At 44.9% G+C, this 26,200-nt stretch overlaps 3 protein-coding genes and 1 long non-coding RNA gene across 13 annotated transcripts in view; 3 read left to right on the forward strand and 1 right to left on the reverse strand.

The window, feature by feature from the left end:
- Positions 1-1,952, forward strand: part of LOC120819501 (zinc finger protein 385C) — a 43,541-nt gene extending 41,589 nt beyond the window's left edge. For 4 of the 5 annotated variants that reach the window (XM_040176970.2, XM_078103496.1, XM_040176972.2 and 1 more), the window contains 2 exons: positions 25-123; positions 602-1,952. In XM_040176970.2, coding sequence (XP_040032904.2) covers positions 25-123; positions 602-832 — 330 coding nt within the window. In that variant the 3' untranslated portion in view covers positions 833-1,952. The remainder of the gene's footprint in view (positions 1-24; positions 124-601) is intronic. The other variant, XM_078103497.1, reaches the window with a different exon arrangement.
- Positions 1,953-2,647: 695 nt separating this feature from the next.
- LOC120819479 (dnaJ homolog subfamily C member 7) lies at positions 2,648-10,586 on the forward strand. 2 transcript variants are annotated; one of them, XM_040176937.2, is made up of 14 exons: positions 2,648-2,867; positions 4,758-4,846; positions 5,675-5,799; positions 5,881-5,994; positions 6,148-6,222; positions 6,596-6,714; positions 6,842-6,995; positions 7,465-7,629; positions 7,770-7,861; positions 7,950-8,023; positions 8,139-8,285; positions 8,371-8,526; positions 8,954-9,070; positions 9,174-10,586. In XM_040176937.2, exons 1-14 carry the CDS (start codon positions 2,797-2,799, stop codon positions 9,209-9,211), a joined length of 1,536 nt encoding a protein of 511 aa, XP_040032871.2. In that variant the 5' UTR covers positions 2,648-2,796; the 3' UTR covers positions 9,212-10,586. The 2 variants fall into 2 exon arrangements, with proteins under 2 accessions (XP_040032871.2, XP_077959624.1); XM_078103498.1 differs by having other exon boundaries at positions 2,751-2,867; positions 5,675-5,994.
- A 3,829-nt stretch (positions 10,587-14,415) lies between these two features.
- The window catches only part of aclyb (ATP citrate lyase b), a 13,051-nt gene continuing 1,266 nt past the window's right edge, over positions 14,416-26,200 (forward strand). Inside the window, exons 1-29 of one of the 5 annotated variants that reach the window (XM_040176924.2) lie at positions 14,515-14,695; positions 16,083-16,264; positions 16,580-16,702; positions 17,487-17,549; positions 17,767-17,957; positions 18,546-18,625; positions 18,928-19,058; positions 19,291-19,409; positions 19,472-19,608; positions 19,791-19,852; positions 20,024-20,141; positions 20,386-20,540; positions 20,905-20,998; positions 21,229-21,285; positions 21,857-21,886; positions 22,566-22,707; positions 22,942-23,110; positions 23,212-23,316; positions 23,446-23,642; positions 23,813-23,894; positions 24,024-24,134; positions 24,215-24,342; positions 24,450-24,543; positions 24,787-24,941; positions 25,029-25,179; positions 25,312-25,455; positions 25,591-25,704; positions 25,905-25,987; positions 26,188-26,200. The exon at positions 26,188-26,200 is cut by the window's right edge and continues 64 nt beyond it. In XM_040176924.2, coding sequence (XP_040032858.2) covers positions 16,106-16,264; positions 16,580-16,702; positions 17,487-17,549; positions 17,767-17,957; positions 18,546-18,625; positions 18,928-19,058; positions 19,291-19,409; positions 19,472-19,608; positions 19,791-19,852; positions 20,024-20,141; positions 20,386-20,540; positions 20,905-20,998; positions 21,229-21,285; positions 21,857-21,886; positions 22,566-22,707; positions 22,942-23,110; positions 23,212-23,316; positions 23,446-23,642; positions 23,813-23,894; positions 24,024-24,134; positions 24,215-24,342; positions 24,450-24,543; positions 24,787-24,941; positions 25,029-25,179; positions 25,312-25,455; positions 25,591-25,704; positions 25,905-25,987; positions 26,188-26,200 — 3,207 coding nt within the window. In that variant the 5' untranslated portion in view covers positions 14,515-14,695; positions 16,083-16,105. Of the gene's footprint in view, positions 14,696-16,082; positions 16,265-16,579; positions 16,703-17,486; positions 17,550-17,766; positions 17,958-18,545; positions 18,626-18,927; positions 19,059-19,290; positions 19,410-19,471; positions 19,609-19,790; positions 19,853-20,023; positions 20,142-20,385; positions 20,541-20,904; positions 20,999-21,228; positions 21,286-21,856; positions 21,887-22,565; positions 22,708-22,941; positions 23,111-23,211; positions 23,317-23,445; positions 23,643-23,812; positions 23,895-24,023; positions 24,135-24,214; positions 24,343-24,449; positions 24,544-24,786; positions 24,942-25,028; positions 25,180-25,311; positions 25,456-25,590; positions 25,705-25,904; positions 25,988-26,187 lie in introns of all 5 variants that reach the window. The other 4 variants (XM_078103490.1, XM_078103491.1, XM_040176926.2 and 1 more) reach the window with 4 other exon arrangements.
- LOC144408017 (uncharacterized) overlaps positions 24,384-26,200 on the reverse strand; it is a 6,077-nt gene continuing 4,260 nt past the window's right edge. The window contains exon 2 of the long non-coding RNA XR_013467759.1: positions 24,384-25,217. This is a non-coding gene — a long non-coding RNA (uncharacterized LOC144408017). The remainder of the gene's footprint in view (positions 25,218-26,200) is intronic.

The following is a 26,200-nucleotide window of genomic DNA, read 5'->3' on the forward strand; positions in this document are numbered from 1 at the left end:
TTCCTATTCCTGTTCCCCTTTTAGCACATTAGCAGCAGGAGACACAAAGAACGTTTGGCTGGGAAGCCTGTCAAGGCGAAGTTCACACCCTATAATAAACTACAGTCCAGTGCAATCTTAGCGGTGAGAATTAGTCACACAGACACACACACCTACAGAAACATTTGAGAGAAAATAAACAACACATACAGATTCTCAATAGACGCAAATGGTAAGCTCTGCCTATGCACATGTCAACCTATTTGCAAGTCCAATGGCTGCTCAGTGGTTTATTACAAATAAGTAACAACAAAGGGCCTCGGTTTGTTATGTGAAAAGCCCCACAACATCAAACTTTTTCTGTAGTGCCATCCTCAGGTCAAAGTGTCTGATACTTTGGTTTACGACCAAATCCCAATGCCAGCACAACTAACGACGTTCCCATGTGACTTAGCTGAACTTCATTTGTAGCGCTAATTAGCAGATGTTCTTACGCTGAATTAGGATGCGTACATGGTACACATGCATGCTTAACATCTGTTAGCCTTTCTCAGCTTAACTAGCATGGCTTTGGACTCTTAGCCTTGCTCAGACTGAATGTGTCTCTTGTCCCTGCGTTCAGACTAAACTGGCCTTGCAGAAGCAGCTGTCCAAGGCCCTGCCGGCAGGGTTCCTGACCAACCACCTCAATCCAGCTGCTTTGTGCACCATGGCGTCCGGACCCTTGGCGCTACGGTTTCCGCCGGGTCCAACGGCCTTCATCCACGGCCCCCTGATCAGCCCCACGCTCTTCAGGCCTGCTCCGGGACCTCTGAGGGCCACACATGGACCTATTATCTTCTCTCCTTACTAGCAATGAGCCACGCCAGGCCCAGAGGACGTACAGAAGAGCGGAGCCAACCTAGCCAAATCTGGAGCGGGCGGGATTAGCTTGGTATCTGAAGATAAAGCCCGGGACACCGTGAGGGACACCAGTACACTGTTATGCCATGATGGCAGCATGTTAAGTTGTGCAGGTGCAAGTCGTGAGAACAAGTAAGCACAATCTCCTGGTGTGGCTTGAGATTTCAGTGCCGACGGACCAGGAAAGGTCCATCGCTCAGCTGTTCCATCTCAACAAACTTTTGAGTGCATGTTCCCCGGAGTCTGGACCCCTCCTAAAGCCATAATGACAAGCATCTTATAGTTTCATGTATAGGACAATAATATACTAATAAACTAGAGTGTGTAAATGTTATGTGTTTGTTGACAAAATTATTTTAATTTCAGAGCCGTTCTCTGAGAACAAGTACAATACTTCATGTCCACTGTAGTCTTCAGTCAAGGAAATCCAGAGTGAAAGTGGGTATTTCCATACAACCATCCTCCTCTAATGGAAAAGCGTAGGAATATCCACAACTACCGATTGCTGAGGATATTCAATCTCAACAAGTGTACATCTTTACAGTTGTTGTCTGACGTGGATGCATTCTGATTATTTTTGACAATACTTTGATTTTTTACATGTTGTGTTTCACTCTTGCTCTCTGTCTTATGAGGTGACAATCAACCAACACTCTGAAATGATGCCAAGAATACTCGCCATATGGACAGGCTACATATATGATGTATACAATGAGATTTAAGATTTATGTGGATTAATAAGTTATTTACTATTTACAGCTTGATGCTGTTTGTGCAATATGAAGATACAGGCTGATTTCTAATGCTAATTCTCAAGATGATTTATTCACAGATATTTAAATGTACCTTTGATTTCTTTATTAAAACTGTTATTTTTCCTATAAAGCTGTATTAAATTCCCTTCCACTAACCCCTCCCCTTAGGCCGAATCATCCTAAGGAATATGTGTTTTTGAAGTCCCACCTGGTAAAATTAATGACGTGTGCATCAATTGCAATAATGTAAATGATTATGTGCTAAAAATGTCAATAATGTATTCTATATGAACTTATAAATAGTAATGTTTTTTTACACGGCCGTGGTGTGTATTTCTTCATATGCAAATATGAGTGCCTTCCCATTCATTTGAATTATGAATATAAGGTTAGTTCGGATAAGAAATATATTAGAACATTGACACTGAGAGGTCGTTGAACAAGGGCCGCACTCCGTAATAACTTGCATCCTCAGTATGAATCTCTTCTTATATCATCAGACTCAAAAATAAAAATAGTTTAAGAGAAATTCTAACACGAAGCATGAAGTTACTGGTAATGTATAACCTTGAGCACAGCCCGTACTTTGTGATACTCTGACGCCATCTAGTGATTATTTTGTAAGCAACAAGCCAGATAGGATAACCTGTCCGGTGATTTTACCCGCACTGACATACATTTTTAACATAATAAAACCCAAATTATATGGATTTAAGTAGTTGAAATGCTTTGCATAATAAAGGTTGTGAAAACATTTAAATGCCATTTTAGTATAATTTATTATACTAACCCAAAATCAGGTTAAGTTTGCGTGATGGAGAGCTGATTCTGTAACGTTGTGCAAGCAGAAGTTTTTCCGACTGTTTAAAAACGAGTTTGGGTCAGTTGAGGTTTAAAACAGTGACATTTTTCGTCATATTTATTTTTGCAATGTTTGCAAGTTTGAATAAAAAATACCATCAAATTGAATGCATACAATATCAATAGTTTGCATACAACTTGGTCACGTTATATTTAAATGTATGTTATATTTTAGATACAACATTTTCCTTACGTATCTGCTCTGGTTTATCATGACCTCAAAAAAGAAGGAAAAAAAGCCATCGCCGATTAGTTCCCGGAAATGACGTCTGTTCGTGTTCGTCCTTTCTAGAAAAAAATGGCAGCTGTTGACATCGACGTGCCGGTGGACACAGAGCCTCAAATCTGCAATCCGGACGACATGGAACGGTAAACATGAAATAGTCCGTCGGGTTTCTTTCGGGTGGGTATAACAGGAGAAAAAAGACCGGGATTCGCTGACTGAACTCAACCGCCGTTAGCTGACAAGGTTCCGGGATAACGGCGCGATCAGCCCGCAGATAAGCTAACCAGGCTAGCTTCTCGGGGAAAAACGGCCCATTTAGAGTTGGCTAAATCTTTTATCCCATAGATTTTGTATAAAGAATAGCCACTCGCGTTCTTGGAGTTTCAGTGATTCACGTCAGAATGCAAAATTTGTGGGTTCTTCAAAGTAATTTACCTTGACAATGTGTTCGTGAAGATAAGCGAACATTAGCTAAAAGCGTGTCTTGACCGCGGTGTCCAGACACGCTCAGCTAATTTACAGCTAGCGTCTTCAAACAAGCTCTTGTATTTTGAGTTCTTGGTCAATCAACATGTTTCTACGTAAACATTTCAAATATAAACGCGACGATTAAAGCGTTGGTGCAGTCGTTTGGTGGATATTTACTATTTATGGTTTCCGCTTTCTAGAAAGTTCTTTAAGAGTCTGAATGAGGTAACTTAACTTTTTAATTTGTGCTCAACCCATCCGATTAGTAATTATCGTTATCTATAGTTTTCTTGTATAACTTCCCAAAACACTCCAAATATTCTTGGTTATTTTAAACATACGTGTCACACTTTGGCATACAAAATGTTGATTTGACGTTGGTTTGATGATCAAAATTTAACTTTTAAGTCAGCGTTTGTAACCAAAGTTGTGGCCTGGAATAATGAGAAGTTTGGTGACATTATTGGACTATTTTTTATAAAATTGAGATAATATTTTGGCAATCCTGAAATAGAGGGGACATATTATTATTTTTTATATATTTTTTTTATATGTGTGTATATATATATATATATATATATACACATATATATATATATATATATATATATATACATACATACATGCATAAACCAGAGAGCTGTTTTCATTTAAATTGATAAGAAAGAAAATGTAAATATTTCTAAAGGATCAATGACGATGATATGTTAGGCTTGTAATAGTAATGTCTTGTTTGTTCTGTACTTGTAGATGAAGAGTGATGTACACTATAAAAATACACGTTCTTCTGTAACATGTTGGGAGGCCGATTCAAAGTTTAGAATTCTAGTCTCAACTTTTTTTCAAAAGAAGTTTCAGTCGATTACGTACTAATAGTTACACAGTTACACAGTCCATGTCTGCTAACATATTCCCTTATATCCTACACTTTTAAAAATTCCTCTGCCTGGAATTCTTTTGTGAATCACGCCAATTTTTGAATTTGTATTGCACATTTCAAAAAGAATACTCACTTTCCTATAGATTTCTTACAAAGCTAATCCTTGAAGCCGCTGTGCGGCCTAACTAAAATATTCCAGCACTGAAGGAAATATTTTTGCCGCACTTCTGCCTAAAGCTGAAATTTACTTCTGCACACAACCTCAGTGTTTTATTTTTTTTATTTGACTGATGGAAAATGATGTCACTGACCGGTGTGGCCCTGAGAGCATCACTTTCAAACGCTTCAATGCACAGCGAGCATCTCAGCAGCTGCCTCATGCCATCCAGCGTTCATTTACCTTCCAACGCTTTCAAGTATTAGAACTCCAAGTATTATGAGGACGGCGCGTGCCCTGCTCTGCTGTCCCAGTTCCACCTTTAACAGAGGGCAGTCGCGTCCTTTCAGGCTTGTAAGAAGGTCTCTTGATTGAAGCAGTCATATTCTGTACCTCTTGGCGCATGGAGGGCTTTAATTAGATGTGTTGCATACTATTTTTTTTATTTTAATTTCATATCTTATTACTGTGGTCTTGGTAAAGCATGTGTTCCTCTATGACGTTGTTTTCTGTTTTTTCTCGCTGCAGTCAGGCGGAAGGGTTCAAAGAGCAAGGAAATGCATTCTACAGCCAGAAAGATTACTCTGAGGCTTTCAACTACTACACGAAGGCCATAGGTGAGATCACAGCTACTTACTCTTCCACCGTTGTCTAATCTATGTGCACTCCCGGTTGAGAAATGCCAATAGTCTCCTCTAGTCACGCCTTTCATGGCCGCTCACGAGATGCATGAAAAAAGGAGCATGGCGTTTTCTATTAACAATGAGTCACAGCATGCTTCCTCAATCTTTAATTAGGTCGTTTCTATCAGTCAGTGTGTTTACATGATGGTATAATTCGAATCTTTGCTTTGGCAAGTGCTATTATCCCAATATACATGGCAGTGAATAAATCGAATCATTGGCCGAAAGCATGTCATATCCGATAGGACAGGTGGCGCGGTTTTCATTACAACTAGTTGTGATACAGCCATTTCCGCTTGACCGCTTCACCACTACCAACAACAACCAACAACATCAACATCAACATTACGAGAAAGATGGCGAACGGAGAGCAAGGTGAAGCTACATCCCTCTACTGTGTGTGCATGACGTTAATAGGAGTACAGCGAATGCGAATGGCGCTATTGGCTGATTTGATAACGGAGAGAAGACGCCGTCGGGATCTCAAGCATGCGCAAAGACGCAAAGTCCAGTTCCTTATCCGATTCACCGTTACATGCCGCAATAGTCGAACTATCAACTGGATCGGATGGAGTTATCCAGGGGTGTTGGTCGGATCGTACTCGGGCCGCACATAGTCGGACAAAGGTGTTTACATGAAACGGATGATTCGATTTCAGTCCGACTAAGCCAGTTATTCGAATCCATGTAACCACGCTGACTGCAGTCTGTACCCGCATCTGTTTGCCTGTATCACATGGGTTTTCTTTCTTTTATCTCAAGATGCAAGCCCCAGAACTGCCAGTTATTATGGCAACAGGGCAGCCACCCTAATGATGCTCTTCCGCTTTCGAGAGGCCCTCGAAGATTCCCAGCAGGCCGTGCGGCTGGATGACTGTTTCATGAAGGTCGGTTTGGCATCCTTTTTCTCATTACTATTTGCCACCCATTTAGTCCTAAGAAGGAAATGTCCTCCCCGTGTCCCACAGGGTCATCTACGCGAGGGCAAATGCCACTTGTCGCTGGGAAATGCCATGGCAGCTAATCGCTGCTTCAAGAAGGTCTTGGAGCTGGAGCCCAGCAACAAAGAGGCCCAGCAGGAGGTGTGCATCACCTGAACTTTTTCCCAATTTATTTAATATCCGTTTAAGACTGCATTCAATTACATACCAGGCACGATAGTGGAGCCAAAGTCTGAAACCTGCAACTCGAGCTGTTAACATTTCAAAGAGTTGATAATTGTTTTTTTATTTTAGAATAAGAGTGCAGAAACTCTCCTGGAGTACCAAAGGATGGCAGACGTTGGCTTTGAAAAGCGGGACTTCAGAACGGTACTTTACACCCCTTCTCTGTTTTCACCAATCTCTCAAACAACTCCATCTCAACAGCTCCATCTTTGTTGTCATGTGAAAATGGTTTTAGAATATCCTTCAGTTTGTAAAAAATACCAGAGCTAACCACAATTTGAGAGATTTTAAACAACAATTCTAGAAGTTTGCATCCTATTTACATACTTGTGTTTACACTTTGAACAGATTATTTGGCTGGGAGTTAAAAGGTTTTACAATGAATGAAAATAAAAAGAATTCTATAAGGAATAAATATTTAGCTTTAACAAAGCTCCAAATATCTGAATTTATTTCATGAATGAATTTGACGCTGGAGTGTAACCGGCTTAGTGACGTGGCTGTCGTTGTGATCCAGGTGGTGTTCTGCATGGACCGGGCTTTAGCTCTGGCTTCCGCCTGCCACCGCTTCAAAATCATCAAGGCCGAGTGTCTGGCTCTGCTGGGCCGCTATCCAGAAGCCCAGTCCGTAGCAAGGTAGGTGGTAGGTCCACAGAGTGTGACAGTTTGCTTCCAGTTCTGGAATTACTTATTTTATTTTAAACGAGTACAGAATCCGCCATAAGAAGGAGCGATGTGATTCTAATAAAACTTTCTCTCACAGTGATATCTTGCGAATGGATTCCACAAACGCAGACGCACTCTACGTGCGAGGCCTGTGTCTCTACTACGAGGACTGTATCGACAAAGCCGTTCAGTTCTTTGTCCAGGCTCTGCGCATGGCACCGGATCACGAAAAGGCCCGGCTGGCCTGCAGGGTAAGAGGATGACATAGTCTTCTCCTTTCTTGTTTAATCAAAAGAAGAAATGTACAGATAGAAATAAGTAAATATCAGGATTGGTAATAACCAGTATTTCTTATGTAAGACAAATGAGTACAAAAAAACAAAATAACCCAACGTGTTTGGCTTATTTTGGCACGTGTTGATGTTAAAACTCATATTTGGTTGTTGTTTTTAAATATGTTTGCGCCTTGCAAAGGCTCATCTCTCACCGCATGATAGAAATCACAAAGCCAAACACAATATGAGCAAGATTGTACCGAAGCCTGCTGGCAAGTTGGATCAGGCAAACCGTGTTGGGATAAAACAAACCGTTTTTAAAATGGCATAACAATGTAGCTAAACACAGCCGGCACGCGGAGACGGGCTGAGATACAGAGGATCTTTGTCAGTGCCTACATTGTGGGTGTCTAAATGTTACCGTCGTGTTCTCTTCCTAAATCAGAACGCCAAAGCCTTGAAAGCCAAGAAAGACGAGGGCAACCAGGCATTTAAGAGCTGCAGCTATCAAGCCGCCTACCAGCTGTACACGGAGGCCCTGACGATAGACCCCAACAACATCAAGACCAACGCTAAGCTCTACTGCAACCGAGCCACAGCAGGCGCCAAGGTAAACGGAGACGCACGGTAGCCGTCAGCTGTGATGAGCCGTGCTGTCTGTCTGTCTCGTAATGGCCGTCATGCGTAGTCCGTGTGCTTTTCTGTGATTTGTGTTCGGTTCAGTGTCACTGACGTCTTGCTCATCCACAGCTGAAGAAGCTGAATGAAGCCATTGACGACTGCACCAGTGCAATCAAACTAGACGACACTTACATCAAGGCCTACTTAAGAAGAGCTCAGTGGTATGCTCCGCAGTCAATATGGGTTCAATTCTCCTGATCCGTGTGTTCAGCATTGAGCTGTTTCAGAGTGACTTTGTCTGTCCCGTAGTTACATGAACACAGAGCAGTACGAGGAAGCTGTGCGGGATTATGAAAAGGTTTACCAGACGGAAAAAACATCAGGTAAGCTGTCTTTTTGTTCTTCTGTTGTGTTGTTTTTTTCTTTTTTGTTCTTTTCTCTTGCTTTTAACACTCCAGCTGGTCGGTTGCTCCCATACTCCCGTTTGATTCCTTACAGAACACAAGCATCTGCTAAAGAACGCACAGCTGGAGCTGAAGAAGAGCAAAAGGAAAGATTACTACAAGGTGCTGGGAATCGGCAAGAACGCCACCGAGGACGAGATCAAGAAAGCGTACCGCAAACGGGCCCTCATGCATCACCCAGGTAGACCCGGCGGTCCGAGGGCAGACAAACCGACTTTTATTACAACTCGAGGTTCCTTTTTCTGAGTTGTTTTATGTTTTTGCAGACCGGCACAGTGCAGCAACTGCGGATGTGCAGAAAGAGGAGGAAAAGAAATTCAAGGAGGTGGGCGAGGCCTTCACTGTGCTCTCCGACCCAAAGAAGAAGATGCGCTACGACAGTGGACACGACCTGGAGGAGGAAAACTCCTTTGATGGCGGAGGTAGAGTACTAGCTTGTAGCTCCAGCGCCGTGGTATTGTTTGTACCGATGCACAATAAACTTAACTGCTATCTAATTAACAATCTAGTTAATTGTAAACAAGGTGTAAGATAGTGAAATAAAATGAGCCACTATACTGTATATTAAATATCATGACTTTTTAAAATATTTCTCATCTGTATGTTTCCAGTTATGGTGGAGATTCAGCTCCATAAATTTTCCTCAAGTTCCTCATGAAGGAACTCGACCTAATGAGAACAGAAACATCGATACTTATTGTGCTTTTGGGTATCAAACACGACACCGAAGTCGCCCAAAGTCAGAAATGCGTGTGCAGTATGTCCGGTGGCTTTGTCTGCTGTCTCGTTCCTCCTGACGCTCTTCTTGACCAGCTAATCCAAACATATTTGCATTTTTTTTCTCTCTAGATTTCGATGCAAACAACATCTTCAGGGCTTTCTTTGGCGGCCATGGTGGTGGTGGTGGTGGTGGTGGTGGAGGAGGAGGAGGAGGTGGAGGAGGATTTAGTTTTGATTCCAGTCCAGGTATTTAGACATCCAGTTCAGACTTTGTTTTGTTTATTGACGAACAGGAAATTGATCAGTAAAAGTTTGATCTTAACTTGCATCTTTCTGTCCCCATCTCAAGACTCTGGACCTGGGAATTTCTTTTTTCAATTCGGCTAAAGTGAAGGAGCAGGCGGGAGAATGCACACTGCAGTGGGAAAAATAAAGTTGGACCCACAGTCACCTCCTGATGCTCACACTCCTGAGTGTCTCACAAAACATCCCCACCGGGTTTTTTTTTCCCCCCCAAGAGTTTTTTGATTATTGCATTCACTCGTAAATTTTCTCAGAAACAGAGGAGAGTAATACAGAGACTTAAGTTAGAAATCATTGTTGTAAATAAAAAAAGTGCTTAAGAAGTCCCTTTTAAGAGATTTGGATCAGCTGATAAGAGCATGTCTTTGTTGCCAAACTCTAAAATGATATTAAATATAGAAATCTTGTAAAACTGTCTCAACCTTCATGAAGGTGACCGGTAGTAAAAAATGCATTGGAAGTTAAAGCATCTTGGTTGATTAGTTTTAGAAGACATTACATGGCATCAGTTTTTATGGTTCTCCCGGGACAGCTGGTCTCCGTAGAGCAAGAGTCAATGTACTGTGGAAGTTCAATGTCAAAACTGACCTCAGGACAGCCTGTTTAGGACAACGCTGGTCTCTTGCGAGTGTGTTCAGGTTTTATTGGCTCGTTTGCCACGTGTAGAATCGATGTGCAGGTTTTTCGTTTTTTCTCCATGCTGCATTGTATATTTGACTCGAATGTAAAGTGTTTTGTGTCCATAAATAGTTTTCTCCTTCAGTCTTCCCTCGGTCTTTATATTTATTGTACTGTGTATTCTAACCTGTATACAGCAGAATGCCGGTGCTCATTTTCTTCCTCCTCTTAAAAGACTAACTAAATTTTTGTTTTGTTTTCCACGTCATTCTTTTTGTTCTCGGACTGTGTAATATATATATTTGTTCTGAAACAGCCTAAAATCAGCACACATAAAAACTACAGATTTTCTTCTCTTAAAAGCACCCGCCAAACATCTGTCCTGCTGTCCCAGTCAAATACAAGTGGTGCCTTATCAGAATGATACAACCTTCTTTCAGTAAAACCAAAATAAAAGTTTCAAGACAATATCCCTGTTTCAAAAGCCAACAGCTAAACTTGTAAGTTTTAGTTTTTTGATGCACTCACACATGACTTATTTCATATCTGCCCAGTGACTGAAATGCAACTTTGTAAGTGAATTCTTGATCTCGTCAATTACAAAAGACTTCTGTCCATGTCATCGTCAAGCACACCTAGGTGTCATCCATCCATACCTGTCCTGCACGTTTGGTCAGTACGGCCCTTCCCTTACTTGTTCCACCTGTTTTAAAGGGGCACTGGTAGTACTTTGGAAGCTTCTATTGTAAATTGTTCTCTCACCGATCATTTTTAAAACTTGTCACAGTATTAATGATACGTTTTTCTTATTGCAAAAATAAAGGCTTGTCTTTTACTGTAATCTTGGGACTTTTATTATAATTGAGTATTTTAATATTGCTTTTACTTATTATTATTATTATTATGGTATAATATTCTAAAAAGTATTTTTTTTTTTTTAACTAAACACTTCTTAGTACTCAATCCACGGAGAAATGCACCCAGTCTTCAGACTTTAAATGATCCCTGTGGATTTCACTACGGTCATAATTTCTCAGCCATACAATAATATAGACCATTTTTCATTTCCAGCCTATACATTCTAAATGTGTGACTGTTTTTAATGTACATTAAAGCCGTCATCTGTTGGGCAGTAAAAATAAAGGTGTGGCCCAGGAGGGCAATTAAAAAAAATTGAAATGGCATTAAAGCATGTATGTGTGTAAACATGTTATTGTCCATCCATCCATCCATCCATCCATCTTCAACCGCTTATCCGGGGTCGGGTCGCGGGGGCAACAGCTCCAGCAGGGGACCCCAAACTTCCCTTTCCCGGGCCACATCTACCAGCTCTGACTGGGGGATCCCAAGGCGTTCCCAGGCCAGTGCAGAGATATAATCTCTCCACCTAGTCCTGGGTCTTCCCCGGGGCCTCTTCTCAGCTGGCCGTGCCTGAAACACCTCCCTAGGGAGGCGCCCAGGGGGCATCCTCACCAGATGCCCAAACCACCTCAACTGGCTCCTTTCGACGCAAAGGAGCAGCGGCTCTACTCCGAGCTCCTCGCGAATGGCTGAGCTTCTCACCCTATCCCTAAGGGAGACGCCAGCCACTCTCCTGAGGAAACCCATTTCGGCCGCTTGTACCCGTGACCTAGTTCTTTCGGTCATGACCCATCCTTCATGACCATAGGTGAGGGTAGGAACGAAGATTGACCGGTAGATCGAGAGCTTTGCCTTCCGGCTCAGCTCTCTTTTCATCACAACGGTGCGGTAAAGCGAGTGCAATACCGCCCCCGCTGCTCCGATTCTCCGGCCAAACTCACACTCCATCTTCCCCTCACTCGTGAACAAGACCCCAAGGTACTTGAACTCCTTCACTTGGGGTAAGGACACATTCCCTACCTGGAGTAGGCAATCCATCGGTTTCCTGCTGAGAACCATGGCCTCAGATTTAGAGGTGCTAATCCTCATCCCGACCGCTTCACACTCGACTGCGAAACGCTCCAGTGAGAGTTGGAGGTCACAGACGGAAGATGCCATCAGGACCACATCATCTGCAAAAAGCAGCGATGAGATCCGCAGCCCCCCGAACTGTAGACCCTCCTCCCCCCGACTACGCCTCGATATCCTGTCCATGAAGACCACAAACAAGATTGGTGACAAGGCGCAGCCCTGGCGAAGGCCAACCCCAACCGGAAACGCCTTCGACTTACTGCCGAGCACCCGAACACAGCTCTCGCTTTGGGCGTACAAGGATTGGATGGCCCCAAGCAAGGACCCCCTCACTCGTACTCCCGCAGCACCTCCCACAGTATCTCTCGGGGGACCCGGTCATACGCCTTCTCCAAGTCCACAAAACACATGTAGACTGGTTGAGCATACTCCCAAGCCCCCTCTATGATCCTGGAAAGAGTGAAGAGCTGGTCCGTTGTTCCACGACCAGGACGAAAACCGCATTGTTCCTCTTCAATCCTTGGTTCGACTATCGGCCGAACCCTCCTTTCCAGCACCTTAGAGTAGACTTTACCCGGGAGGCTGAGTAGTGTGATACCCCTGTAATTGGCACACACTCTCTGGTCCCCCTTTTTAAAGAGGGGTACCACCACCCCGATCTGCCACTCTTTTGGCACTGTCCCAGACTTCCACGCAATGTTGAAGAGGCGTGTCATCCAAGACAACCCCCCAACACCCATTGCCTTTAGCATCTCTGGACGGATCTCATCAATCCCCGGGGCTTTGCCACTGCGGAGTTGTTTGACTACCTCAGTGACTTCCACCAGGCTAATTGACGATGATCCCTCCTCCGCCTCCAGCTCCGCCTCCACCACAGAGGGCGTAGTAGTTGGATTCAGGAGTTCCTCAAAGTGTTCCTTCCACCGCCCGATAACCTCCTCAGTCGCGGTCAACAGGGTGCCATCCTTACTGTACACAGCTTGGATGGTTCCCCGTTTCCCCCTCCTGAGGTGCCGGATGGTCTTCCAAAAACACTTTGGTGCCGACCGAAAGTCCTTCTCCATAGTTACCCCGAACTCCTCCCATACTCGCTGCTTTGCCTCCATCACGGCAGAGGCTGCTGCCCTTCGAGCCTGTCGGTACACTGCAACTGCCTCTGGAGTCCCACCGGATATCATAACCCGGAAGGCCTCCTTCTTCAGTCGGACGGCTTCCCTGACCACCGGTGTCCACCACGGAGTTCGAGGGTTACCGCCCCTTGATGCACCTAAGACCTTGAGGCCACAACTCACCGCCGCGGCTTCAGCAATGGAGGTTTTGAACATAGACCACTCTGGTTCAATGTCCCCTACCTCCACAGGAATGTGAGAGAAGCTCCGCCGGAGGTGTGAGTTGAAAATCTTTTGGACCGGGGCCTCCTCCAGACGTTCCCAGTTCACCCTCACTACACGCTTGGGTTTACCGGGTCTGTCCCGAGTCTTCCCCCATCCTCTGACCCAGCTCACAACCAGATGGTGATCAGTTGACAGCTCTGCCCCTCTCTTTACCCGAGTGTCCAGAACATGCGGCCTCAGATCAGACGATACGATTACAAAATCGATCATTGATCTTTGGCCTAGGGTGCTCTGGTACCACGTACACTTATGAACATCCTTATGTTCGAACATGGTGTTTGTTATGGACAATCCGTGGCTAGCACAGAAGTCCAGTAACAAACACCCGCTCGGGTTCAGATCAGGGAGGCCATTCCTCCCAATCACGCCTCTCCAGTTATCTCCATCGTCGCCCACGTGCGCATTGAAGTCTCCCAGTAGGACTATGGAGTCCCCTACAGGAGCCCCATGCAGGACTCCATTCAGGGTCTCCAAAAAGGCCGAATACTCTGAGCTGCTGTTTGGTGCATATGCACAGAAAACAGTCAGAGTTTTCCCCCCCACCACCCGAAGGCGTAGGGAGGCGACCCTTTTGTCCACTGGGGTAAACTCCAATGTAGCAGCACTCAGCCGGGGACTTATGAGTATCCCCACACCCGCCTGGCGCCTCACACCATGGGCCACTCCGGAGTAGAATAGAGTCCACCCCCTATCCAGGAGTTTGGTTCCAGAGCCGAGGCTGTGCGTAGAGGTAAGCCCCACCAGATCCAACTGATAACGCTCCACCTCCCGCACAAGCTCCGGCTCCTTCCCCCCCAGAGAGGTTACGTTCCACGTCCCCAGAGCCAGCATCTGCCGCCCAGGTCTGTTCCGTCTAGACCCCCCACTGTCACTGCCACCCTTGTAGCAGCGCACCCGACCCCATCGGTTTCCCCCACAGGTGGTGAGCCCATGGGGAGTAGAGTGTTGGGCTGCCGCGTCACTCCTTCGGGCTGTGCCCGGCCGGGCTCCGCGGTAATTATTGTAGGTGTAGGTGCGGTGTTATTGTAGGAACCCAAAATACAAGTGTGAACCTGAAATGTGCATAATACGTCTCCTTCAAGGAGTTCTTCAGGGTTTGGTCATTACAACAAAATAGAGAATGAATATACAAAGTCCTATTAAAAGTCAGAAATGGATGACGTGCTTAGCCTAAATATATCTTTGACTTTTAAAGACTTGTTTGGGGAAATGATTCAAATGATAATTCAATTGACATCCGGACATCTTCAAAATACTTATTTTATAGCAATTAAAAAAAAGGTTCATTAAAAATAATAATTTCAAAAAATATTTTTTAATTTATTTATAGTGTTTATTTTAAGTGTAGCAGTTTTTTCTGCCGATTTATTTTCGGGGGACGGTCGTTAAAAAGCTGTGGGCGTGACCGGCGGCCCCACGTGACCTCGTTCTAGCCAATCAGGCGGCGGCAGCGACGCGTAATCGGTCGCCAGATTATGGTGCGACGACGGGGTGCGAGTGAGGTGGCAACTGACAGCGGCAGAACCCGGTACCAGAACGAGTCGTGACTCTTCAGCTGCGTCGCCTTTTTAACCGAGACGCGATCCCGTTTACCTTTCGAGGCGGTGCGACTTTCCTCCACGAGGTAACAATTTTACGCTAAATGATGTTGTTTTTAAAACTCCCAACCCGTGCTAGCTTCTCCCCCGGTTACCCGCTAGCAAACGGCTGCTCGCACCACCGCGAGGCTACGGCTCGTTAGCCGGACAGGACCAGGTTAGCCGCTGCTGTGAGGCTGCAGTGACTGTCACTCTCGCGGAGTTTCTTATCCCGCTTTTCTTTAGATGGAGGTAATAATACATTGAACAGGGAACGCAGCTTGTTTTTTCACTTACATAATTTCAGCTATTTGAGACCTCGCGGTGGCAGCGTTATTATTTCCAGTCGCATCTCTCTCCTTTGCCCCACCTAACTAGCATCCGTGCACCCCGCCTCCTCACTAGTGACTGTGAGCCACGCTAAAGTAATTATTGAACCTGCTCGGCCAGCGAGGGTGGGTGTGGTGGTCGGCACAGGAGCTCCATTCACTCGGCTTGGCCCTAACTCACAACGGCGGAAGTTTGCACAACAACAACAAAAAAGAAGATATGCTAAGTTCGACCAGGCTTCTCGAGCAGCAGCAACAACTGTGTGTGAAGCAGTGCCCCCCCCCCTCCCTGTGATGCTGCTACCTCCTGATCCGGTTTCCCACTTCATGTACAGCGACACATATTTTACGGCTAGATGGCTTCAAACAATGGGGACGGCCCATGGATTATGGCTGGCTAAATACTGGGGCATCTGGCTCTGAAAGTATGACCGGATACCCCCCACCCCCCTTAGGGCCACACATCACAGACCTCTTACAGACTGGACTCACTGTGTTGGAAGTAGCTGATGCCAAAAACTGTTCCCATGAGGCCACAGCCGGCTCGTAACCCGAGTATTACAGAAGCTGCAGCAAGAAGCCACCATAAAGTGTTATCGTTTACACAAAGGCAGATGAGATAGGACGCACGTCTTCAAGGCTCCTTCGCTGCTTATCTGTCTAGCTTTGCCTGCGGCGCGTGTGGTGAAGGTGGTTCGTGGACCTGTTGGGGCTGTTTCACACAACCCGGGTACCCGAGGTGTGCTTTGTGGTGGCCCAAGCCGGTTTGGCAAGACGTGCGGCGGTGTTTGAAACGGGACCAACGGTGCATCTTTGTGTTTTTAGAATCCGCTCGGCCCTCATTCCTGTAAATAAAGTACAAAAGTTGTTGTGACATTCCCAAACAAGTAAATCCTACATTACTGCGTTCCTCTGGAATTCTGGTTATTGATTAAAGGGCTTTAACGTTTTTTTTAAACACATATGCAATGAACAGTAATATTCCTGTGTAGGTCGAGAAGATCCTTGCTGCTAAAAATACAGCCACAAGTTGTTTTGTCTTCATCCAATTAACCCAAACGTGGGATGATGTTTTAACTCTTGAGTTGGCTCCCCTCCCTAAAAGGTCCTGTGCTCTCTGGCGCTGCCATGTCGGCAAAAGCCATCTCAGAGCAGACGGGAAAAGAGTTCTTGTACAAGCACATCTGCACCTCAGCTGCCGTGCAGAACCGCTTCCGCTACGCCAGCGTCACCGCCGGGACCGACTGGGGCCGGCTCACGCAGGAGCATCCATGGCTGCTGACGGAGGTGAGGCAGCTGTGACGGAGCCGCTCTTGAGCTCCGGGTGGCTTTCGGGGATGTTGAATTCATGTGGCTTATTACCTGCCGTCTATACCTGGGGGAAAAAAACAGGTGCACAGGACTGATTTTGCAGGACATTAAGTCATTAGCATCACAGTAGCATGTGTCTGAGCGTATTTCTCGCCGTGTCTGTGTGTGTTTGGTTAATGGGGAAATGTAACCAGTATCCTACTTCAGCCTCGTGTCCGTAGTATTGATGCAAATCTGTGGTATTTGTTTTAACATTGGTCTGATCCGTCTTCCACTCGCTCCCCCCTGTAGCGGCTGGTGATAAAGCCAGATCAACTGATCAAACGGCGCGGGAAGCTCGGTCTGGTCGGCATCAACTTGGACCTGCAGGGTGTCAGAGAGTGGTTTAAAGCCCACGTCATGAGAGAGACCACCGTGAGTAATCGCTCCTGTAATGTTGGATAAAAAGCAGCCCTGTCTTGCCTTAAGACAATGCACGTAAGATTGTAAGATCATGGAGGCAAAGAGCAGTCACTCGTTTGTCAAGGACTAACAAGTCTGTGTCTGTGTCCCCCATTCAAAATTACACATTTAATTAGCTTGGAATCTGCTCTGATAATTAAAAAAAAACACCCCTCTCTCTGCTGGTGTACCAGCTCACCGAACTTTATTTTCTACCTAATTTTGGCCTTTTGTTGCTTAGCACACGACCGCCGCTCCTCACTGGGATTCTACTTATAATTAAATGTAGATAACAATGCTATCTCATTCCCACGTAGTGAACCATACATCTGCCACATTGTCCTTTGTACGACATCTGAGGAGTGGAAGTTTCCGTGTCCATTAGCCCGAGCATATGGACCAGTTCTGAGCAGAAAGGTTGTTGTGTCCCGTGCTAGAGGCCATGTGGCTTATGTTTAGATCTGCCAGGTCAAAGGTTATATGGTGCCAGAGGAGGAGGGTGGTCTATTCTGGTCCACCGTATACAAACACGATGTGTGGAACTTGCTTTTGCCATAAAGCCACCTACTGACTGAGGGGAATTTCCAATCCATCCATGCCAACCTACACAGGAATATTACTCTTCAGAGATATATATATCTTTAATGTAAATTTAAGGAAACCTAAACATTATTTAGGTTGACATGACACGCTTCACTTCCAGGTCTATAACCAGGTTGGACTAACGTGCTTGTGCTTTGTGTTTGGTCTTGAATAGGTTGGAAAGGCAAAGGGTGTGCTGAAGAACTTCCTCATCGAGCCGTTTGTTCCACACCCACAGGTCGGCTGCTCTCGTCAGCCTTGAAATTAGGTCACCGTGCATGTGCTTTTCATTTGCTTGACTCAGTTCCATTGAGTTAAGCTGTGTGTGTTTATGAAGGTCGGCTTTCTTAAGAAAACTGGGTGTTCCTTGACGTTCTATAAATAAGCGAGAACCCGAGCGCCGCTGTTCGCAGACTAAACGTGTTAACGCGTATCCTTGTGTTCGCGTCCCCCAGGAGGAGGAGTTCTATGTGTGTATTTATGCCACACGAGAAGGCGACCATGTGCTTTTCCACCACGAGGGAGGCGTGGAGGTGGGTGACGTGGACGCCAAGGCTCAGAGGCTGTTGGTTGCGGTGGACGAGAAGCTGAGCGAGGAGCAAGTCACGGAGAAGCTCCTCCCACACGTTCCAGATGAGAAGAAAAAGTACGGACACATCCTTTGTTATTACGCATTTGTTTTCATCTACAGCAGTAAAGTTCTCTTTAATAAACCCCAGAGAGACTTCGATAAGATGTGCTCCGCCTCCTGCGTTTAGACAGTTGTTGTTGTGTTGAGCAACCATATTTTATATAGCCGTCATCCCACATATCACGCAAAGCTGGTTTTAGTGGATTTAATTCATTACCAATATATGTTTATGCCAGCGAAGAGCCTTTCCCTCTTCGGTGTAGTTTGAAGGTCTTTTGCTGTTTTGCGGTGACCTTCAGCAGTGTGTTTTTTAGATCTTTTGTTTTTTGTTCTTTTACAAATAACCTCCCGAGGCTGCAGAGAACATGCTGATCTTTTTTTATGATGCATAACATTTCTGTTTGACTAGTTCCTCACAAGCTCCCCTCTTGGTAGCTAATTGTGATCTTCTGTTATCAGACTGGATATTTGTTTTGCATCAACAGAAGTTGGCTTCATTTTATGTAGTGCAAGCAAGCACTGGTTTGTACACATTTTATTTATTTTTTACTTCGGTTTACTGATTTTAATAAACTGCCTGTTTTTTTTTCTTCTTTCCTAAAGAGTCTTGGCTAGTTTTATAGTTGGCCTCTTTAACTTATATGAGGACCTCTACTTCACCTACCTTGAGATCAACCCTATAGGTAAGTTTAGTTACTTTTATAATTTCTGACTCATTCATCTCACTGGTGCAGATTCATTTCTACTCTTCACTTGGGAATATAGAAAAGAATTGTATTCCATGAAAAAGGCTTCACCTTAGCACCACTAAGTAAAGTGAGTGATTTACTATGAGGGAATTATTCATTCATGGCAACAAGTTACTAGTCTATACACTTATGTGTAACTCCTCTAAAACGGACTATTTGATTAAAGACAAATATTTCTTCATTCATCATTATGTTGAATCTGTGGATAACGCACCTTTTTTAATTCTGTCAACCAGTTGTTACCAAAGATGGAGTGTATGTCCTCGACATGGCTGCCAAGATTGATGCCACAGCAGATTATATCTGCAAGGCTAAATGGGGTGACGTGGAGTTCCCACCCCCATTTGGCAGAGAAGCATATCCAGAGGTGAGATCTGAAGTACAACAAAGCAGTTTGTTTTAAATTTGTGTATGGAGGTCTTGGGTTAAATAAAAGCTATTTATCATTGGGGATGAAGATGTTCACGGTAATTCCAATCTTTTTCTGTTTTTTTTTATTTTTATTTTTTTACTGCACACCATTGACCGTGACCTGGATTTTTGCCACAGAACCAAGTGCTGCCGCCCTCGTCCTTATGACCGCCATTTGTCTCTTTTAGGAGGCGTACATAGCGGATCTGGATGCAAAGAGTGGAGCCAGTTTGAAGCTGACCCTGCTGAACCCGTGTGGCAGGATCTGGACCATGGTGGCTGGAGGCGGGGCTTCAGTGGTCTACAGGTAGGGTTTATATCGAGCCTTTGTAGCTAACAGTGCCGTTAGCTAAACTCTCCACTCTGTAGTGACACCATCTGTGACCTCGGCGGGGTGGAGGAACTGGCAAACTATGGCGAGTACTCCGGCGCACCCAGTGAACAGCAGACCTACGACTACGCTAAAACCATCCTCTCTCTGATGACGCGGGAAAAACACACACAAGGTGGGCGCACCCAACACTTGTTAGTCTTAAACTCATGACTTGTTGGATTATTCCTCTACGATGTGACTGGGCCACCCTTCACGGTCTGCCAGCAGCAACAGACCTCATGGCTGTCAGCAAACTGTTGTTGAGGGGTCACATTTCATGAAACTTGACAACACTCGTCTCTGTGCATCCTGCAGGGAAAGTGCTGATCATCGGAGGAAGTATTGCCAACTTCACCAATGTAGCAGCCACATTTAAGGTAATACACCTTCCCTATAATGTTCATGTGAGACGCTGTTATGATAAACAAGTCAAAATCGTGTCTTGCACACTAAAATGCTAAAGTATATCTTCTCTTTTGACTTTGGTTACTCACCCATGAAGAGATTTCTGAAAAATTCTTAGTCGACCTGCCTGTCTCTCTCCTCAGGGCATTGTCAGGGCCATCAAAGACTACCAAGGTCCTCTGAAGGAGCACGAGGTCACCATCTTTGTTCGACGTGGCGGGCCCAACTACCAGGAGGGCCTGAGGGTCATGGGGGAAGTAGGTGAGTCGGGTGACTCGGGTGAGATCACAAATAAGAGCCCAGTCTGAGAAGGAGGGAGTGGAATGACTAGACTGTACAATATGCTGCTTTCATAATATTGGTCGAGCCTTTTTCAGGGAATTTTATTGGATTACAAAGCGGGACGATAATGTTTTTATAGGTGATATGAGTGCATGAATACCAGTTCAATTTTATTCCTTATTTTTTATCATATTTTGACTACGTGGTTTAACTCTTTCTGCAGGGAAGACCACGGGCATCCCTATCCATGTGTTTGGTACCGAGACCCATATGACGGCCATTGTTGGAATGGCTCTGGGCCACCGGCCAATCCCTAACCAGCCCCCGATGGACGCACACACCGCCAACTTCCTCCTCAACGCCAGCAACAGTGCAGTGGTATTATAGTTATTCTGCCAACATTTACGTTGTGAACAGTTCTGTAAAGTGCTGATGAATTACCTGGCTTCAAATACAGTAACACCATGGATTGTACAAATGTATACGCAGATTTTGTTCACAAGTTATCAAAGGCTTTGCTTGTTTAAGAGCATTCGCTAACTTGTGTTACAATTTAGCCACGATTATTCAAACAAAGCTTTGAAGGTTTGGACTCTGGAACTTGTTTGACTCGCTGTTTTGTAAAGCATAACATGATTTCCCTTTCATATTGTCTGTGTTTTTTTTTACTGTGGTCCTCAAAGTTCATGTTCTATATTATTTTTGCATTCATTTTTTTTTTCTCTTCTATTTTCATTACCAGACTCCAGCCACAACAAGGACCGCCTCATTCTCCGAACCCAAGACGTCCAGCGACGTCAACCCGGCCAAAAAGTCTAAAGCAGCTCTTCCAGCAGGTGATCAAGCCCGCGGCACCCACCTGCCTACTCCGTGTTATCAGCAACATTCCATGTGCACCCGTACACCTTTTGTTGCTTTTGCTCCATTTCACTTTTCCTTGCGTTCTGTATTTCTTTCTTCCAAAAGCTGCAATTTTGCATTTTATTTTTTTTCTCTTGTTTCTTCTACCTCCTTTTTCTTCACTCACTCTCATTTTTTTTTTTTTTTTCGTGCTCGTTTTTCTAAGACTCTCTTCATTCTATACTGTGGCCTCTGAAGAATATGGTCACAGGCGATTGGAAAGGTAAGCGATGGGTGTGCTGTGCCCTCGTTGCGCTCATCTGCCCGTGCACGCGACACTGATCCGCCTCTTTTTTTTTCTTCTTACCCATCGCCCTCCTAAACTAGAAAGAAGTGCGACAGTCTGTGTGAGGCCTTCATTTTGCATCACCACAGCAGTCCATTCATTCTTCAGAAATCATATTATTCTTTTGTAATGTAGAGATGGGTTTGGATTAAATAAAAACTTGATGAATTGTAGATAACCCACAAACCAAGCATACCTGTTTTACAATGCAGACACTAAAATAGAAGGATCTTAATGTGTCATCTGTAGACGGATTTGTTTGTTGCTGTGTATGAATAGTTTTATTTAGTGCATTTGATGGTTTTGAGTCTTTGACTTTAACTTTACTTTTTAGATAAGGCATGCTCCTGTAGCAGCTGAGCTTTGCATGGTCTTTGCAAGTGGTTTTTAGAGACGACACAGTGTACAGACTTTACTAAAGCCTGTTAAAAGAAAATTCTGAACTAAATTTTTTCTTTTTTTGTGCTCATTCTTTTTACATTCTGTGTTCCGTCCCGTGGGGTCACAGAAGCTCAGGCCTCTTCAGGCTGCAGCGGAGGTATGGAAGGGTGTGAAAAACCCGTCCTCCTGCCTTCTCTGTCCACTTCCCTCCACCATCCCAGTTTTGTGTGTTCCCTGAACACAGTACGTTTTTGTACTGTTATGATCAACACATTAAGTTGAAATCCCAACCATTCAGAAACCCTGTAAAAGATTTATCGTGACTTGACGAACCTCCGTTAGAGAAGTTGCCGTATAGCTGGACTGACAGCTCTGCACGACTTTGTAGGGATCAGAATACGGAACCGCAGGAGGAGGTGATTCTGGACAGAAAGAGACTTAGGAGGACCGGGACTAATGTGTGGCAAGAATTAACTTAACAAATGTCTCCAACCACATGGTGCACTAACCTGTTAATACTCTGTAAATCAAGCACTACTGCTGGGTGGTTGTTATTGGGGGAAAAAATGTTTTTTTTTAGAGTGACTTGGTCACACTTGTAACTGTGTTGTAAAAATATAAGCTGAGGAAAGGAAAGCTGAAGTCAATGTCCTTTTTGCAGTAGTGTTTGCACTGATGAGATGTTTCCCCCTCCCTCCCCCCCTTTCTCTGTACTCTGCCTGTTGCCATCTCCCCTCCTGCTTTGTTCCTGAGCCTCTCCTCTAACCACTAGTGAGTTCCCCCCCCCTCCACCCCCACCTGCTGTAACTTGACTTGTCTCCCTCTTGTTCTTTTAGCCAAACCTACGACGCTCTTCAGGAAGCAAACCAAGGCGATAGTCTGGGGCATGCAGACCCGCGCCGTGCAAGGCATGATGGACTTTGACTATGTGTGCTCCCGGGACGACCCCTCCGTGGCGGCCATGGTCTACCCCTTCACGTAGGTTCCCAAAGATTTAAAGCTTCTAGACCGCACCCATCTTCTAACAACTACACGTTTGTTTAGTTCTGTGAGGGTGTTAGCGACACAATCTGTCCACGGCAATAAAAATGAGGGAAAATATGTTACATCAATGATGCAAATCAGGCTGTCCTGGATAAGTTGAAATGCATGTTGTTGTTTTTTGTTTTGTTTGTTTGTTTATTTATTATCCCCCACATTTGTCTTGCCCAGTGGGGACCACAAGCAGAAGTTTTACTGGGGCCACAAAGAGATCCTGGTGCCGGTCTATAAGAACATGGCCGATGCCGTGAAGAAGCACCCTGAGGTGGACGTCTTGATTAGCTTTGCTTCACTGCGCTCTGCCTTCGACAGCACTATGGAGTCCATGCAATACCCACAGGTAGAAAGCTATATTATGAAATAGGGTTGCGTACAAGCCCACATATCACCGCATAAACTTGTGAGATTCAGAAGCTGTCTGTCACCTAATTCTGTTTTTAGATCCACACCATCGCCATCATAGCTGAGGGCATTCCTGAAGCACAGACGAGGAAGATAATCAAGATGGCTGATGAGAAAGGTGTCACCATCATCGGCCCCGCTACAGTAAGAAGCCATGTCTCACCATCGGAGATGATAACAAAAATGATAGTATAGATGTGCGGAAGCAGAAAATCATCAATTTCAACTGGCTCACGTAACTTCATTTGATACCCGTTATTTTCCGCCTCCTAGGTTGGCGGCATCAAGCCCGGCTGTTTTAAGATCGGCAACACGGGCGGCATGCTGGACAACATCCTGGCTTCCAAACTGTATCGCCCCGGCAGCGTGGCGTACGTGTCGCGTTCCGGCGGCATGTCCAACGAGCTGAACAACATCATCTCCCGCACAACAGACGGCGTCTATGAAGGTGTTGCCATCGGAGGAGACCGGTACAAGACACTTATTACCAGATATTTGCTGAGCAGTGAAAGAAAGTTGAAGCCTATCGGTCAAAAATGAGTGTGTTAGATTTTAAGACGATGCGTTCCACGGGAACATATCGTCGGCGAAACAACCTTTTTTTTTCTTTTATAAGTTCTGATTTCTTCTCTTCATCCAGATATCCGGGCTCCACCTTCATGGACCACGTCCTACGTTACCAGGACACTCCAGGGGTTAAGATGATAATAGTGCTGGGAGAGGTGGGAGTAGCTCCATGAATGTTTACATTTTCAGATAAATCAATGTAATGTTGTTTGTTATTTAATTTACTTAACATTTATTTCATAAACTTAATATTTCGACCCATCTCTTTTACTCTGGCTACCCAGATCGGAGGCACAGAGGAGTACAAGATCTGCCAAGGCATCCGAGAGGGCAGGATAACCAAGCCTGTGGTGTGCTGGTGTATTGGAACCTGCGCTACCATGTTCGCCTCAGAGGTTTGGTGGCTTTCTTGCTGTGGTGTAATTCACCATTTGATTGGGAGTTTTTAAGCTTGAGCGGTCGCTGCTGTCTTCAGGTTCAGTTTGGCCATGCAGGGGCTTGTGCCAACCAGGCCTCTGAAACCGCAGTAGCCAAGAACCAGGCCCTGAGGGACGCTGGCGCTTATGTACCAAAAAGCTTCGATGAGCTGGGGGATGTCATCAAGTGAGAAATGCATCACACAGTCATACCACATTTTGTCATGATTTTTTTTTTTTTTTTATTACTTTCTTTTTTATTTTTACCAATGTTTTCAATTTGTGGTGAAACAGGACCGTTTATGATGACCTGGTGGCTAATGGTACCATCGTTCCTGCCCAGGAGGTGCCTCCCCCAACAGTGCCTATGGATTACTCTTGGGCCAGGGTAAACTTCTTTATTCCTTTAGTAAACTTCAACAGCATTGGAATTATTCATGGTCATACAATCTTGTAAAGCAACAATTTAAGGGTCAGGGATTATTGTGGGAATTTATTTTATAATTAAACTTGATCTCGGCTTCATACCGTAGGGACGTTATCTGCGTGTTTAACCCCTGTGTGTGTGTGTGTGTGTGTGTCAGAACGTACCTTCACCTTCTGTTTTACTCTCTACTGGATTTTCCTCCAGGAGTTGGGTCTGATCCGGAAGCCGGCCTCATTCATGACGAGCATCTGTGACGAGCGAGGCCAGGAGCTCATCTACGCGGGCATGCCCATCACGGAGGTCTTCAGAGAGGAGATGGGTCTCGGAGGCGTGCTGGGCTTGCTTTGGTTCCAACGCAGGTCGGTCTGAAGCCTGGACGACGGCAAGAAATAACAGTGTGCTGAGTAACCTTAGTTCGAAATATATATTTTTTTTATATATTCAAGGTTGCCGCGGTATGCCTGCCAGTTCATTGAGATGTGCCTGATGGTGACAGCTGATCACGGGCCGGCCGTCTCCGGTGCTCACAACACCATCGTCTGCGCTCGCGCTGGCAAGGACCTTATCTCAAGCCTCACCTCTGGCCTGCTCACCATCGTCAGTACTGCTCACACGCACACACACCATGCCGCCATCTTTAAACAGACAGAACAGAAAGCACACCGTTGTCTTTTACTGCCCACTTTTGACAACGTGTCTAAAACTGTGGTTTCTGCACATGAATTCCAGGGGGACCGTTTTGGAGGCGCTCTGGATGCCGCCGCAAAGCAGTTCAGCAAGGCTTTCGACAGTGGCATGCTGCCCATGGAGTTCGTCAACAAGATGAAGAAGGATGGCAAGCTGATCATGGGCATTGGACACAGAGTCAAATCGGTATGCAGTGCTTCACTTTATTTATATCCATGCATGATATGACTATTTTAGATTTATGATAGTTTAATATCCCTAATGAATTCTTCAATAAATTAAGATGGAAAGAAACGTATTTCTTAATTTTCTTTTTCTCAGATCAATAACCCAGACATGCGGGTGCAGATTCTGAAGGACTTTGTTAAGCAGCATTTCCCCTCCACCCAGCTGCTGGACTATGCCCTAGACGTAGAGAAGATCACCACCTCCAAGGTACTGTTCACCTGAATTGGCAAAGTTAAACAATCATTCTTTCTACCTTGAAAAGTTATACCCTAATGAGGTTAAATGTACTTGATGGCATCTTTGGAGTTTTTTTAACCTTTGCTCCTTTTATGTTAATACCTGTAAATCAGTTGATTTGCAGGAATTTCTGACATTTCGATAAATTAACTTTTTTTTTTTTTTTTCAGAAACCCAACCTGATCCTGAACGTAGACGGTTTTATTGGCGTGGCCTTTGTTGACCTGCTGAGGATGTGCGGTGGCTTCACACGGTAACATGTTTTCTATTGTTACAGCTCTGTTTTACTATATTGTCATGTATTGTTTTGTGAAGAATACCGGCTTCCACAGGAGGAGTTTCAGAAATGTTATAAACCTCTTTTTCAAACTTGCCAGAAGTCCATTGCCTGTTTTCTTTGTCGATTGCAAGCACACTGCGTTATTTCTTACGTGAATGTTGAACTGGTTCCAGGGACGAGGCGGAC

The sequence above is a fragment of the Gasterosteus aculeatus genome, chromosome 5 (genome assembly GCF_964276395.1).
Source record: "Gasterosteus aculeatus chromosome 5, fGasAcu3.hap1.1, whole genome shotgun sequence".
Classification (NCBI taxonomy): Eukaryota; Metazoa; Chordata; class Actinopteri; order Perciformes; family Gasterosteidae; genus Gasterosteus; species Gasterosteus aculeatus.

Bases quoted from the DNA above. Each gene is read 5' to 3' on its own strand.
- LOC120819479 (XM_078103498.1), top strand. From the start codon at position 2,797: ATGGCAGCTGTTGACATCGACGTGCCGGTGGACACAGAGCCTCAAATC. The intron at 2,868-4,757 runs GTAAACATGAAA...TTCTCGCTGCAG, and splicing joins AATCCGGACGACATGGAACG to TCAGGCGGAAGGGTTCAAAG. The intron at 7,862-7,949 runs GTATGCTCCGCA...TCTGTCCCGTAG, and splicing joins TACTTAAGAAGAGCTCAGTG to TTACATGAACACAGAGCAGT.